Source organism: Pteropus vampyrus, unplaced genomic scaffold, assembly GCF_000151845.1.
Source record: "Pteropus vampyrus isolate Shadow unplaced genomic scaffold, Pvam_2.0 Scaffold143, whole genome shotgun sequence".
NCBI lineage: Eukaryota > Metazoa > Chordata > Mammalia > Chiroptera > Pteropodidae > Pteropus > Pteropus vampyrus.
In genome coordinates, this window is record NW_011888924.1 from 3,921,555 (window position 1) to 3,936,397 (window position 14,843).

General features: G+C 45.1%; 1 protein-coding gene across 1 annotated transcript in view; it reads left to right on the plus strand.

Moving 5' to 3' along the window:
- Window positions 1-14,440, plus strand: part of MARCH10 (membrane associated ring-CH-type finger 10) — a 58,215-nt gene extending 43,775 nt beyond the window's left edge. The window contains exons 7-11 of the mRNA XM_011368587.2: window positions 1,112-1,294; window positions 6,082-7,501; window positions 9,817-9,983; window positions 12,353-12,462; window positions 14,243-14,440. Of these exons, the coding sequence (XP_011366889.1) occupies window positions 1,112-1,294; window positions 6,082-7,501; window positions 9,817-9,983; window positions 12,353-12,462; window positions 14,243-14,440 (2,078 nt within the window). The remainder of the gene's footprint in view (window positions 1-1,111; window positions 1,295-6,081; window positions 7,502-9,816; window positions 9,984-12,352; window positions 12,463-14,242) is intronic.
- Window positions 14,441-14,843: the final 403 nt, after the last annotated feature.

Consider the following 14,843-nt stretch of genomic DNA (forward strand, 5'->3'; position numbering starts at 1 on the left):
TCTGCCTTCCCCCTCCTGGGCCCTGTCAGGGAAAGGAGGTAGTATCTATATAGTCGTCCCATTAAACTAGGCTTCAGGGGCTGCCAAGGAGAACTTCATTCCTTTCCCGAATCTGGATGAAAACTATTCACTCAACCACAACTTACACTCTGGACCATAAATCCAATTGTCTTCACGTGCCAGGGCTGCTCTCTCGCACACAACTCAGGGACCCTTCCCAGCTCTACCCGTGTTGCCTGCTGGCTACGGCTATTTGTGGAATCTCTGAACTGTCCAAAAGGGGATGAGCCAGGAAAATCCTCTTGGAAGGGTTTAGTCCAGATATTCACAATTTTAACTGCTTGTGAACTCAAGAACTTGTAGAGATGCATGGAAAACACCAAAACTCTTCCCCAAACTCACGTGCACTGATGTGTTATACCTGTGAAGAAAGAACCTGAGATGATTCATGCCAAAAGTAACCTAATTTAAAATGTGAATTAAAAAAACCCATTGGGAATCCAATCCATGTTAGCACTCCAGCTACCGACTTCCTGTGAGTGTGTCACCCTATCACAGTGGCGGGCAGTGCAAAGGCGAGAAAAAAGGTATATGGTCCCCAGATGCTTTGGGACTCTGTTGGGAGGCCATGTTAGCTGCTAATAAACAACCTGAGGATATGAAAATGCAGGTACGAAACAGGCTGTGATTCAAACTTGGCTGACATGTAAGGAGCAGGGCCTCTGTGTGTCCCAACTATAGAATGTTCTTGATAGTGGTACCAGCAGGCCCACCCCAACATCAATGAGTTGGAAGCTAGAAACTTCTCAGCAAAAGGGCCCTACAGACTCTGCGTTGCAGGCATCACGGGTGCTCATTAACAGTTATAACAGCTTTGTAAAGTAGGTATTATTATTTCCATGTAACAGGTGGGGAAACTGAGGCTTTGAGAGGTGATTTGCCCAGGCCTACGTGGCTTTAAGGTCACACAGGTTTCAAATCCAACCCTTCTCTGACCTCCTCAGTCCATTCTCTCAACTGCCTTCCCCTTCGCAGGCCCTTTGAGTATTCTTCATACGGAAGATGTTTTCTTGTAAAAAATTAATTATTGAAAAGATTTTGCACCTTTCAGCAGCCCAGGCATCACAGATTTTGTCAAGGAAGAGGAGGCCAAACCTGGGGAGACTGACCGTCAGCCCAGATCTGGAGAGTCCAAGAGCATCTAGCCCAGACGTGCAGAGCCCAAGAGCATCTGGGGACAGAAGCAGACAGAAATTGCAGCTGCCAGTGAGGGCACCGGCCCTCAGGGGAGCAGGTAAGGACCAGTGGTTCATGCTTCTTGGTCCTCAGAGAGGAGAACTGACTTGTGCTGTAACCTGATCAATTTTATAGGGTTTTTAAAGCCTCACGCTTTTCTGTGAAGGAAAATGTATCTTAAAATGGAGCTTAACAGGTTTTAAAAGCAAACCATTGGATCTAGTTTCCTTCTCCAGGGGAGGCTGGTGGGCAAAGGCAGGGCAGGGAGGAGTTTATTTTTTGTTTTTCTCCGTCATTATTCCACGAGCGTGACTGTGCGTGGTTTTGTGTGGGTGCCCGCTATTAGGCTTCCAGAGAGGGCATTTGGGTGGTGGGTGGTGGGATTTAGGGAAAGGTGGGAGGTGGAGAAGTAGTCTACTGCTCTGGGAATGTCTCGCTTGGCCACAATTTTCACCCGCCTCCCAGGAGATGAGGATGGGTGTCTGTGGGTGGCGGACTGCTCACCTCCCACAGAGGTCTCTGCTCTGATCCAAGGGGTCAAGATCTTAATGTGTAAGAAATAACATCAAAATGAATACATGCTGTATTTCAAAATGCCGGTGTAACGGACACCTCCTCTCTCAGTCCTGAGCATCCATCCTAAGGGCCTAAGCCATGCTGCTCTGCTATCCATGTTGCCCTCTCCTGTGGTGGCAGAAGGACAGGACCCAAGGGACCCTCGTGGGACTCAGGAAAGCCACGCTTGACAGCCAACCTTGCCATGGACCCATTCTTCTTTTTAAGGAAACCACTGAGCATCATTCTTCCTCGCTACCCACTGAACACAGTAGTCTTTATTTTAAAATATGATATAGACTGTGGTGGACACATGTAAATATAGAAGATATTATTTGGATGGCTTGGAATTAGGGACAATTAGAGCATATGTGAACCTATAGCAACTAGATGTCCCCAGGCCTCCAGTGATCTAAGGCGGGGGTCTCCAACCCCCTGGCTGTGGACCGGTACTGGTCCTTGGCCTGTTAGGAACTGGGCTGCCCAGCAGGAGGTGAGTGGAGGGCTGGCAAGCAAGGGAAGCTTCATCTGTATTTGCAGCCGCTTCCCAGCACTAGCATCACTGCCTTGGCTCTACCTTAGGTCTGCTGGAAAGGGCAGACCTCACTTCTAATTCCAGCTCTTCTTCCTCCTAGTGGTGTGGAGCCTTGGGTGGTCAAGTAGCCACTGTGGGTTACAGTTCTCTTAAAATAAAGATATTAAAACCTACCCCATTGCATTGCTATAATAAGTAAAGGAAATAATATTCCGACCAGCACCTGGCTATAATGGACAGTAAACTATTGTTTCTCTCCTGCCACTTCCCAATGGCCCTCCATGAACTTGTGAATATTGTTTGAAAGGTGAGGTTCCCCATGTATGAAATGCACCTGGACCCCTGAGGCTCATACATCCTCCACCTGCACCCAGAAGACACTTTCCATTATCCCAAGATTCACTTGAGAATCTGTCCCAATTTTCTGTTATACTCAGGGCTCCTTATCTTCCCCTAATTATTTCCCTGCTATTCTCCCTTTAATTTTTTCTCACATTCTAAAGTGGTTTACATAAACTGGAGTAGGAGCCAGATGTTTGAATTGTATCAGAAATTTGAAGCAAATATAACAAAGAGGTAATATATAGGAAGCTCTTACAAATCAATAAGAAAAACATGAATACCTACTAGAAAAATAGGAAAGAAGCATAGCAGACAGTTCCATAAAAAGGATGCAGGTAGCTTATAATAAACATTAGATACCAGTAGCTGATAAACATAACAAATATTTCTTACACATTAAAAGTGCAGCCTCACTAAGGAATAAATGTAAATTTACATGAGATAAATTTGGCCTACCAAATTGGCTAAAATTTTAAAAATAATAATACTGGTAGTGAAACTAATAACTAACATTTCCTGGGCACTGTTGTGTCACATGCTACGTCAAGCCCTTGACATGCATTGCTGGTGACACGGTTATGAGAGATGCTTTCATTTCCTACCTGTATGGTAACTTGATACAAACCGGAATTTGGCAACATGTGTCTAAGTCTTTAGAAAGTTTGTACCTTTTGACTTTGCAATTTTACTTCCTATGGATCTATTCTGAGATGACAGTCAGAGATACGTGAGCAGGGGCTTTCATCACCGTGTAATTTGTGGCAGCAAAAATCTCGAAACAAACTGCATACCCAACAATAGGAGAAAAGTGAAACAAATTATGATACATTTATAGAATTTACCTTTGCACTAGAATTAATATCTTCTGAAAGAATAATTAATGGCAGGTGATAATGCTCACGATAAAAGTTTTAGGGAAAGAAAGCAGGTCATAAAAATTGCATACACCCAAATATCTCCATGTTGTTTCCTAAAACAGTATTTCCAGATGAGAGCCCCAAATGCCTTTGGGGAACAGGCGGGTAGGGCAGGAGAAATCGTAACAAAGGCTGCAGGGCCAGGGGTAAACCAGCACATGGGAGCGCCACCGAAAGGCATTGACTGAATTCCAGAACAGTAGCAATGGTCATCTTTTCGAGTTTTGGATTACGGGTGGTATTTCTTTGTTCTTCATCTTCTGTATTTTCCCAAATTTTCTACGATGAACACCGACTACTTCTATAACCAGAGGAACACAATGGAAAGTATATGGCAGTCGGAATGTAGGTATCTATCGGCCAAGGGCAGGAAGACGTCTAGACCAAAGTCATGGCATAGTCTTGGGGCGGACGGATGCTTTTCCTGGTTTCATATCAGTTGCTAGAACACTCAGTTGCTCCTCGTTGAACTGCTGGAAATGGCCGGCACTCCATTCACAGCTGGAGCCCAGGCAGAGCCTCAGAGAGGCGTCTGCAGCATCTGTGGGGCTGCTCTGTGAATAGCATATCCCTGGCATTCCAAACTGGGTGTTTATTCCCGGGCCTAGAGCTTTGAAATCTGCTCCCTATTTGACAGACACAAGAAATAGGGTTAAAATAGCATAAATATAGAATGGCACAGTCTGCCACCTTTAGGGGAAACACACACACACACACACACACACACACACACACACACACCAGGGGATCACTGATTGAATTTTTGAAAAGAAAGGCAGTTACGGTGACAAGGAAGGGTGGAGATGCATTCCCTGGGGTGTTTCAGGATCCACAGGAGTGGCAGTGCAGCACTTAGCCTGTGACTTCTCCTGCTCCAGAGGTCAGTGCCACCAGGTGACAGCTCTGTGGCTTCCGTGAAGTAAGCTTATGGTTCCTGTTGGTTTCCAGTTTGTTTTTCAGAAGCTGCCCTAGCTAATTCTTTTGCCCGTTAGATGTCTCCCAAAGGCCGAACTGAATTGATTCAGGGCGGGAAGAGCGGGCAGCTGCCACCCTCTAGCAAGTTCTGTGTGTTCAGGGAACGACCAGAAGATTCAGATTCCAGCACTCAGCCCAGTCTGCGTGGCCGCACCGGCTCCACTCCTACACATACATAGCCAGACGCTCACAGCATCCTGGAATTGCTGATAAAACCCAGGAAGGGCCTGATAGGAGAGTGTAAATAAGTTCTAGAAAAGCCGGGGAGTAAAGATTCACACTGAGTCGCCGAGTGTCCCATGCAGTTCACAATGTAAGAGGCTTAAGAAATATTAAGAGGAATGTTAGGAGGTTAGGACGTTAGAGACTCGAGCTGCTGCTCCCCTAAGAGGCCTCAATTAAAATGAGTCAGTATTGACTTGGCCTTGGCTGAGCCAGACGCTTGGAGGATTTGCATTTCACCTGCCTTAGCTGTTATCATACAGGCCTTCCCGAACCTGTAGGGTCCTGTCCACCCTACTTTAGAACCCAAATGATAAGGACAGCAGTGCCTATCAGACCCTGCAAGGCAGCAGCGAGGGGAGCGGGGCAGGGAAGGCTGATGTCAGGCGGGAACAAAGGTAAGTGGGATCAGGGAAGAGCTTTCAGTGTCCTCGCCAGGTCGAGAGGGTAAAAAACCCTCAACAACACACACACGGCGGTGAATTAAATGGATTCTCATTCCCACAAGGAAATGGGAAGTCCAGCGAGTTTCTTAAGGTGTAACGCAGGGGAGCGAGTGGTTCACCAGTAGAAATCCCTGCCCACCTGGGTGCTTTGCCTCTCTCCTCTCGCTCTACATCTCCTCATACTTTAGATTTAGATCCTCACAGGGTGGGGGAGATTATATTATAGTCAGAGGTTACGAATTGACTAGGGGCTAGCGACAAAGAGGGGATAACGATTTCATGAGAGACTTAACCATTTTTATTTGCACGAAGTAGCGGATGTAATCACAGATCATCAGTTTCACTGGGCATCAGCTTCTAGAGATTTCCTCCCAATCTGCTGAGGTAAACTGTACTTTTCTTAAGATTTCGTAAAGCCGGTGTGTGAAGCAGGGGCATCGTGAATTAGGTTGAATGAATTCAGATGAGAAAGTACTGGTGCTTTTGTAGAAGTCATTCCTGGAGTATTGGTTTTCCTTTCCAGTAGATACTGGAATAAAAACCATCATTTGGGAGATTTTTCCAGAATCGGCCCTGACTGACCTGGGTCTAGACAGCCTCCCCAAAACTTCTGCAGAAAGGATCTAGATCTCCCATTTCCCCAGAACCAGCCTGAGCTCAATCAGCATACAGACGAGGATTCAGAAGCAGTAAAACGAAGCCACTTTCCTTGTACTTCTGGCCGTTCTGACCACACATATTTTCTTCTCTAAGATTTGTTTGTTGCCTTAAGGGACTCTCACCCTCGGCGTGAAGAGGACTTTCATCCATGAGCACCTACAGTAGAATGATGAATTTGTCTTTTCTCATGCAGATCCAGTAGTTCAACAAGAAAGCCCCATGTGGGCACGTGACACTAAGCTGAAGAGGCCAACGCTAGAGAGAAGAAACTTAGTCCCATCCTCGCAGCTCATGACAATGACCAAGAATACCCCCGAGAGAGCCAGAAAGGTAGACCCGAGTGGGTTTTCACAGAATGAGCCACGTCCAGCCCTATCCCAGGCCTTCCAGAGAACCAACAGTCCTCAGGTGATGAGCAAGTCCGTGGGGTCACCACTCGCCACCACCACGACTGTGGAAGGGTCAAAAAGGGTGCCATTTAGGTTCAGAGACGAAGATTTTTATTCCATTTTATCATTAAACCCTGAAGGGGAAAATGATGACACTGAAGAGGAGACCCACATCGAGGAAGAACTTTTGCTGGCCGGTATGCACCCACCCCGTTCTCCTTCCAATCATAGGAGAAGTCGATTTCTTGGGACATCGGCCACTCAGGCCAAAAATAAAAATTTTGAAGACAATCCTGAAAAGTGCAGAGCTGATTCTTTAAGAAGTGAGTGCAGTCATGGCTCACTAAAAAGCAATGCAATGGAGCCAGGGACAAAGCCGCCTTCTGTTGGACAAAGGATGTTCCAAGACCACAGACTGCCTGATGGGGGTTCTGCTAAAGAGGATGACAGCAGTGACAGTGAAAACGAGGAAAAGACCTTTTGTTCATGGGACACCAAAACTGAACCTATTGTAGATGATGACCTCGACGCTGAAAATGTATTTAGCGATTGTACCTCTATGGATGATAAGCCTGGGACCCATGATTATGAAAGAGACTGGCAAACCTATTTAAACAGTTCTAGTACTTCTCTTGATTATTTCCTTTCTGGTAGACCGACAGCTGCTCCAAGAGCATCAATGAACTCATCTTATAACACTCCTGAATCATTGGTGCATTCTGACCCGAGAGATGACATTCCAGTGGACTTGTCGATGGCATCGACTTTAGTTCACAGTTCAGATTTAGACGGAAACTCAAGGTTTAACGTTCGTCGACCGCTGTCCCCCATTAGAAATAGAAATCCATTCGCCAGTGCTGAACACCACAGTTATCTTCCAGTAAACAGTGCACAGGAATTCGACGTTAGGAGAGCAGAAGCCGTTACTTTAAGAAGCCAATCTCAGGGGGATCCGTTCCGTACGGAAGACGTCTTGCTAAATCCTCAAAGCAGCGTGTCCGTGGTGGAGTCTCCCAGCTCCTCTCCGTCCCGAACGAACTTACAAGGCCACTTGCATGTCCCCGGGTCCCTACCACAAAATGTCCCTTTTACTTTCTTGGCGGTGTCCGAGTTCCCGTATCGCAATGGCAGTGGGAACAGAATGGCCATCTCTGGTTTCACAGATGAAAAAGAAACCACAAAAATCAAGGCAGACCCCGAGAAGCTCAAGAAATTGCAAGAAAGGTGAGGAATTCTCATAATTTTATGTAAATGCACATATTATTTATTCACTTTTTTCCAATGCCGAAATAAGCAGTGCTTTCATTAGAGGGTCGTGAGAATTTTAAATCATAGGCAGGTCCTTTCTGGACATCTTAACGACTGCTTCTATTGAGAAAATCGTCTATTTTGTTGCTCTTGAAATACATGTATCTATAAAGAAAAGTTTGGTATTCCAGCTCAGTTTCTTCAGTATCCCCCAAAGTGTTTTTCCTATGAATATCGTAACTTTAAGAAAGGCAAGTTTGCTAGATATAAAGTTTTCTGACCACGTCATAGGGCTAGCATTACTTGCTGACAATTAGGAACCAGTTTTTGTTGTTGTTGTTGTTGTTTTTTAATGAAAAGGTCGCTATCTCCCCAGAGAATGAGCCATTTGTCACTTGAAGTTCACCAGCTCTCCCTCATGGGACTTAGTGCAAATCCGACCAACCGTTCAAGAATTTAAATCTTCCAGACTAAAAGGCCAGTCCCTGGTGGTTACGTTACCATAATGACCTCAGGTCTCCGAAGGCCTGGGCTGGGGTAACCACTGCTTCCATTTTCTGTCTGTCTTATGCATGAGACAGAGGAATAAGATCTTTTTAAAATTACCCTTTTCTTTGATCTTTCATTTCTTATGAGGTGATATTGGGATATTTCACAACTATGAAATTTGATGCTTTTAAAAGCCATCATTAAACATCCTGTCAGAATTCTACCGTTTCATTTACGATAGGCGTTACCAAGCCCTGATCTTGGCTTACAGATCTGGAAATCGATTCTTTGAATTAGAGCTCCCTTTGTGTAGGTTAGTATGGCTCACTTAGGCCATTAATTATCCTACAGATATTCATTTGTAAGTGGGGAAATTCCATGGCTATGAATTAGAAATGCAAGGAAAAAAAAGGAGAAAAAATAGAACATAGAATGCACACGTCCTCCTAAATGCTGTCTATCCAACTGCAGAAATGAAGCAACTTTCTAGTTAGCCCTACCTTTATTTCCTCATATTAAACAGGCTACCAGAAGACCAAGCCCTGGTTAAGAGCCCAAAGGCCCCACCCTGCCCACTCTTCCCTACCCAAAAATGCAGCTTCAGACCCACCTGTCAGGAGTCTGACTGTCCACAGTCCCAAAGTGCTGCCTTTGCACTAAAAATGATTCTTTTTAATAATGTAACTACTTCTAAGCCCGGTAATGCATTAAACAGCTATTACTTGTGTACTTTGTTTATCTGACGCTCTCTTTTTTCTGTAATTAATCTTATGCTTTTCTTATTTCAAAAATATTCATTTTAGGAAATATTAAAAATATAAACTTAAAAAGAAAAATCATCTGTAACCCTATAATCCAGAGATAAGCACTGTTAAAAAAAACATTTCCAGTCTTTTATCTTTGCAGATAAATGCAATATTGAGTGAACATTGGCTTATATTTTATAATATGCCTTACTTTTAATATTTCAAGCCCATTTCTCAATGCCACTTACGCTCTAAAAAAAAATTTTCCCTCGGTTAGTTACTTTAATATCTACAAATAAGTATATGACATATGTACACTCTAGAGAATTAGAAACCAAACCAAACCCAGATTCTGGAATGTTGGCATAATCTGTGAGCAAGTGTTGTGTTATTGGTGGGCTCATGTCCAGGTTCATTGGTTCACCATTCATCCCAACCAACATCCGTTGAGTGTGCAAATGCTTTGCCCGTAATACCAGATGCACTTTACAGTTTACAGAACAGGTTCGCCATCAGCCTCGCATCCAGTCTGCCCATCACCCTGTGAAGCAGGTAGCAGTAATAGTATCATTGTCACCATGGCTTTACGGATGAGGAAACAGAGACCTGGGAAGCTTGTCCAAAGTCACCAAACTCACGAGCCATAGAGGCGAGCCTCAAAGCCAGGTCCCCTGACCACAAACCTCATGCGCTCACCAACATGCCACATCGCCAGCTTCTTCACAGCAGGGAGAGGGGATTCCGCCTCGGCAGCCCTTTCCCACGCCTCTAGACTTAGGGTACCAGTGCCAGTTCTCCTGGCCTGCACGCCATGTCAGGATCTGCCGAGGAGCCTGATACAAGAATTCGTGCATCTACCATCAGTAGCCAGATCTGGAAGAATCGTCAGTAGGGTCGCAGGGAGCAGTGGAGGGGCCTGGAGCCCTGGCATTGGGGCAGGCGTGGGGGCATGTTATTCCCTTCCCCTTCCTCTGTTATGTTAACACCCTAGGAACCGGTATTTGTGGAAATTGCAAAGGTGTCGACTCCTGCTCACAGGGCTTGTTTTCCATTTAGTCTCCTGGAGGAGGACTCCGAGGAGGAGGGAGACATGTGTCGGATCTGTCAGATAGCCGGGGGTTCCCCAACCAACCCCCTCCTGGAGCCTTGTGGCTGTGTGGGAAGCCTGCAGTTTGTCCATCAAGAGTGCCTGAAAAAGTGGCTGAAAGTGAAAATAACTTCAGGTAGGAGGGGAAGGAAGAGCAGCAAACTGGCGACCCATATGATAGGAGGCACCTCAGGGCGAGACTCAGCCTGGACAGCACCTCCCGCCCCTCCACGAGCCAGTGCCCTCACTTGCAGCCCCGGCAGATATGACAGATAAGGAGGGGCGGGGCTAAGTGCTGTCCTTAAATCGTGGGAGGGAAACGAAACTTTCTTCAAGTCTGAGAAAAGAATCCTGGACCATGTGCTATTGAACTCTACCCCTGCTTGAGGCCTGAGCAGGGATGCTGAGCTTGCCTCCCCGGGGGAGGGAACTAGAAATGGGTCAGCGGTTGAACCTCAGCAAGCACCACTACGGCCACCATGCCAGCTAGTCGATGCCTGGCAAAAAGAGTTCTGCTTCCTTTTATCTGTGGGGGGAGGGAGGGTGTCACTGAAGAAACCGAGCAAAGCTGCCTCTTTGCAGTAGGGGTAGGAAAGAACTACTGATCGAATTATCTAGAACCATATTGGACAAAAATTTCCATGTGCTAGTTTTGTCAGCTCTGTCTTTAATAGTGCTTATCACTGGGTGTGAAGCCCCTTCTCAACTCCCTGGGGAGGTTGTAACCTAAATACGGCCCCTAATAGGTTAGCTATGGTTTTCTTGGCAGAGAACAGGAGGTTTTCTTTAAAACACGGTTTTAGGAATGAGAGCAACTTGAACAACGACAGAGAATAAGAATAAAAACATCGAACACTAATGTAAAGAACAACTGGGTTAGAAAACAGTTGCTATGTCTTTCAGGCACACCGCTCTGAAACTTTTCACCCCATAGCCAGGTCCTATCTCTCTCCTCCCTGGTGACCATCCTTCCAGGCAGGCTGTGAGACCCATGAGCTTTAACTCTGTCCCCATGGGGTATGACTGTGCCCGCCCACCCCCCACCCCCCCGCCATTGAGAGAACACCATTTAATCGGAGGAATGAGCACAGAGGATGATTACATTAACCGTCTCCTCCCCGAGGCCCTTTGACCATATGTGCATCCTCCTGAGCACAAGGAAAGTAGGCCCACTGCCCACGCTGCTCGCGTGCATCTCCACATTGCAGGCAGCGGACTCGGTCCTTCAGAGAGCAAAGAGACAAGTGGGTTTCGGCAGCTGATGACTCTGCCATACAATGTTTTATCTTACTAGAAATTTGGGCCAATTAAACACCTAGCGCAGAAAAAAAATCACTCGTGAAATCACGATGAATGTGCTGCTAAATGTGTGTCGTTGTCAGTGGTATTGTGGGTGTGTTGAGCGGGGTTAGATGGAAAGACACACGGGACCCTCAGCAACCTAAAACATTACAGAACGATGATCGAAAAAAAAAAATCAAGCAAACAAAATGCAGACAAGGGATTACTGTTCATCTTTGTCCTTTGAAATTCTCTATTATTTACTATCTCTTTATATCTCCAGTCGGGAAAAGTAGAACTGGCCTCTAAGACTGCACAAACCCTATCTTTACCAAATAAATGCAGGTAACTAATTTGTCCTCTATTTTCTAATGCATAAAATACACACCAGCACGTCATTAGCCAAAATGCAACAACTACATGAGGGGCAAACGTGTGGCAGAATTTTTCCCAGACAGAACAGCCACAGGCCTGCATCTTCCATTTTTATATTAGGACTAAGATAAGCAAAGAAAAAAAAAATGCTGATCTAGAATTCACATTTAACACACACACACACACACACACACACACACACACACACAGCAACAGAGGACGCCTTCTCATGTTTCTTTCCCCAAATGCAGCTGAGCTCAGGCTCAGGCGCTGGCCCTAGAGACTGCTGAGCTAGTGCCCACACCACGCCCCCCAGCTCCCTCACCTTTCTCAGGTGGGAAGTCACCTGCATGGGATTAAAGGCAGATTTTTAAGCCATAGCTTGAGGATAGCTTTTGCCATCAATTTGGTCCTCACTAATTTATTCACTTGGACCTGCATTAGGTCTGTAAGAAAAACACAGCAAAAACAGAGGCCCAATATTTCCTTTTATTTTGCAAACACCTGTGCTATAGACTCTCCACCTCCATGTAGCGAATCCAACTTTATGGACCAGTACGTTTATATTTAAACTGAAAGCAAGACCTGTTATTTAAAAATTTAAAAGTCGTGGGAATTTTACTTCCATGAAGCTTGCATAACAATGAAAATGATTACAAAGGAAATTTTTCCGATTTCAGATTCAAGGTCATTTTCTACAGAAGATGGCTTACTTTAAAAAGAAGGTCACTGAAACTCAGAATTCATAACACACACAAGTTTGCTCTCAAAATGTCAACACAAAAAAGACCCAAGCGTCAACACACAAAGACCTGGGGTTATATGTAACAAAGAATTCTTTAATTAAAGGAGCCGATCTAGGCGCTGTGAAGACCTGTGAGATGTGTAAACAAGGCCTGCTGGTCGACCTGGATGATTTTAACATGACCGAGTTCTACAGGAAGCACCAGCAGTCTCGGGTAAGAGATGCTCACACCTACTTTGCCTCCACAGGCTCAAGTCGGTTAGAGGTAATCTAAGGAATGCAGAAGGCCTGTGTGAGGCATTGAGTTGGGAGTGTCCATTTAGCTCACTTCTTTGAGAAGATCTGTTACTAGATTGGACCACTGGAGGGTTGGAAAGTCTTGGCCACCCAGGGTTGAGGGCCCACTGCTGTCAGGGACAAAAGTAGGAAGCTGCAGTAGCTGACTGGACACACAGAAATAGGAAAAGCCTGGCAAGCTCCGAGCTCAAATTTGCTAAAGTAATTTAACTTTAGTAGCAACAAGAGAAAAAAAAAATCAGGGTCTCGAAGGAAGTGGTCCACAATTTATAGATCAAGTACTCTGGGATAATAAGGAACTGCTTAACTCAAGGGTGGTAAACATGTAGTAAGCACCTACTGTGTGCTTTTTAACACCTAGTGAATTAACTCTCCTGGGGTATTTGGATTGTGTTTCTAATACAGTGAAGGAGTTAGTTAACCTTAGGTGGGAAGGTGATTTATGCCCAGGATAATAGTTAATTGCCCAATTCTCAGGTAAACAATCTCTATTTAGAACTGCACTGCACAATATGGAAGCCACAAGCCACATGTGGCTAATGAACAGGCCGCTACTTCCAATCGCACCAAATTGCAAAGACTCAGTACCAAAAGAATGTAAAGTATCACATAAATAAATTTATATTAATTATGTGTCGTGATAATATTTTGGATATATTGGGTTGAATAAAATAGATTGCTAAAATTAACTTCACCAGTTTTTCTTTTTACTTCTTTAACGTGGCTACTTGGAATTTTCAAATTACATGTGTGGCTTGCATATGTGGCTCACATCGTATTTCTATTGGGTGGTGCTGATCTAGAAGGTGCCTTGTACATAATAAGCAGTCTATAAATATTTATCAAATGAAAACAGCCCACATTACCATTATAATTTAAGACTGACTGACCTCTCTTACAATGTGATTAGGAAAAAATGATTAATAATCACGACCGTAAAGCATGTAATTTTAAAACTATAAAATCATTGTTAACAACTAAAATGTCACCCTTCAAAGGAGAAGTCACTTCAGCTCTCAGATAGTTAGCCTGTATCCAGGACTTTTTTTTTTTTTTTTTTTTTGGTAAATAGCACAGCTGAGTCCAAATGGTACATGTGAGTCTGGGCGATTCTATAATTATTTTTTTTTAAAAAAAACTCTAAGGCCGCTAGACCGAAGAACAAAATCTTGATAAGAATGGGGCTTTGAACAGCACAACTAGTAAGTTTGGTATCACGGACATAATGCCACAGCAGCATTGCAGAGGACGGGCGTCAGGACATGGATGGGAGGAAGAAAGAATTTCCTGAGAAATAAGTTCAGTATTTTGAGTCCATGCATTTTGAGGGTCTTGACTCCCTCATGAACCCCAGGCACCGAGATCTGAGATGAGAAACAGAAGCAACTCATATTCTTGGCCCCCGAGGATGCTGGAGTTAAAATAATGAAAGGAACCAGGCCCCCTGAGTGCCTGAGGTCAGGGTGCCAGCCGGGGTGCGGGCAGGTTCCATGTGGTCATCTCGAAGAACAGATTATTTCAGGAAGCACGGCCTGTCAGACTTCCTGAGAAGGACGTGTCCAGACGAAGCTAGGCACCTGGAATACTGCCAGGATGGTCTGCAGACACGACAAACACTGGGCAGCCCAGGGGAACGCCTCGTCCAGTAAATACCCCTTTTGGCCCAAGCATTTCCACATCATTCTCCCTCTGCCGAGCTGCTGCTGCCACCACCAAATACTGCTAGTTTATCGGTGGTGTTTGGAGAATTTGACTTGCTAACAGCAAATTTTTCTAGTTGTACTAAAACATTTGCACTTATGAAGCCAGAGACAGCCCAGCCCTCCAAAAAGCACACCATCTTTGACTCAGATGTGAACCTAAAGTTTGTTCCCTTCCCCAAAGTTGCTGGATGACCTTGGGGAAACTGTATCAACTCTCTGATCTCAGTTCTCTCATCGGTAGGAAGCAGGAGATGATCATTCCTACCTCGCAGGGTGGGGTGTCGGAAAAGTCCCAAGTACATCACCTGATACAGTGCCTGTGCCGAGCAGGCTCTCAGTGAGAACCGCCATGTTATAGCCACAGAAACTCCTGGCGTCTTTGGCACTCCAGGGAGAAAGCCAAGTGTACCAGGACCAAGCTAGAGTCCATCCCCGAAGCCAGCCAAGTGGCCCATGCAGGGGTCACACCCACATCCTTGGCTTTACTGAATCCTATCAGCTGGGATAACTGGCTACAAGCACATTCTAAAAAGAACTGTGGAAGTAATTGTGTCAGCCAGAGTCTGGGCAGGAAAAAGAGGATGGCACACTCACA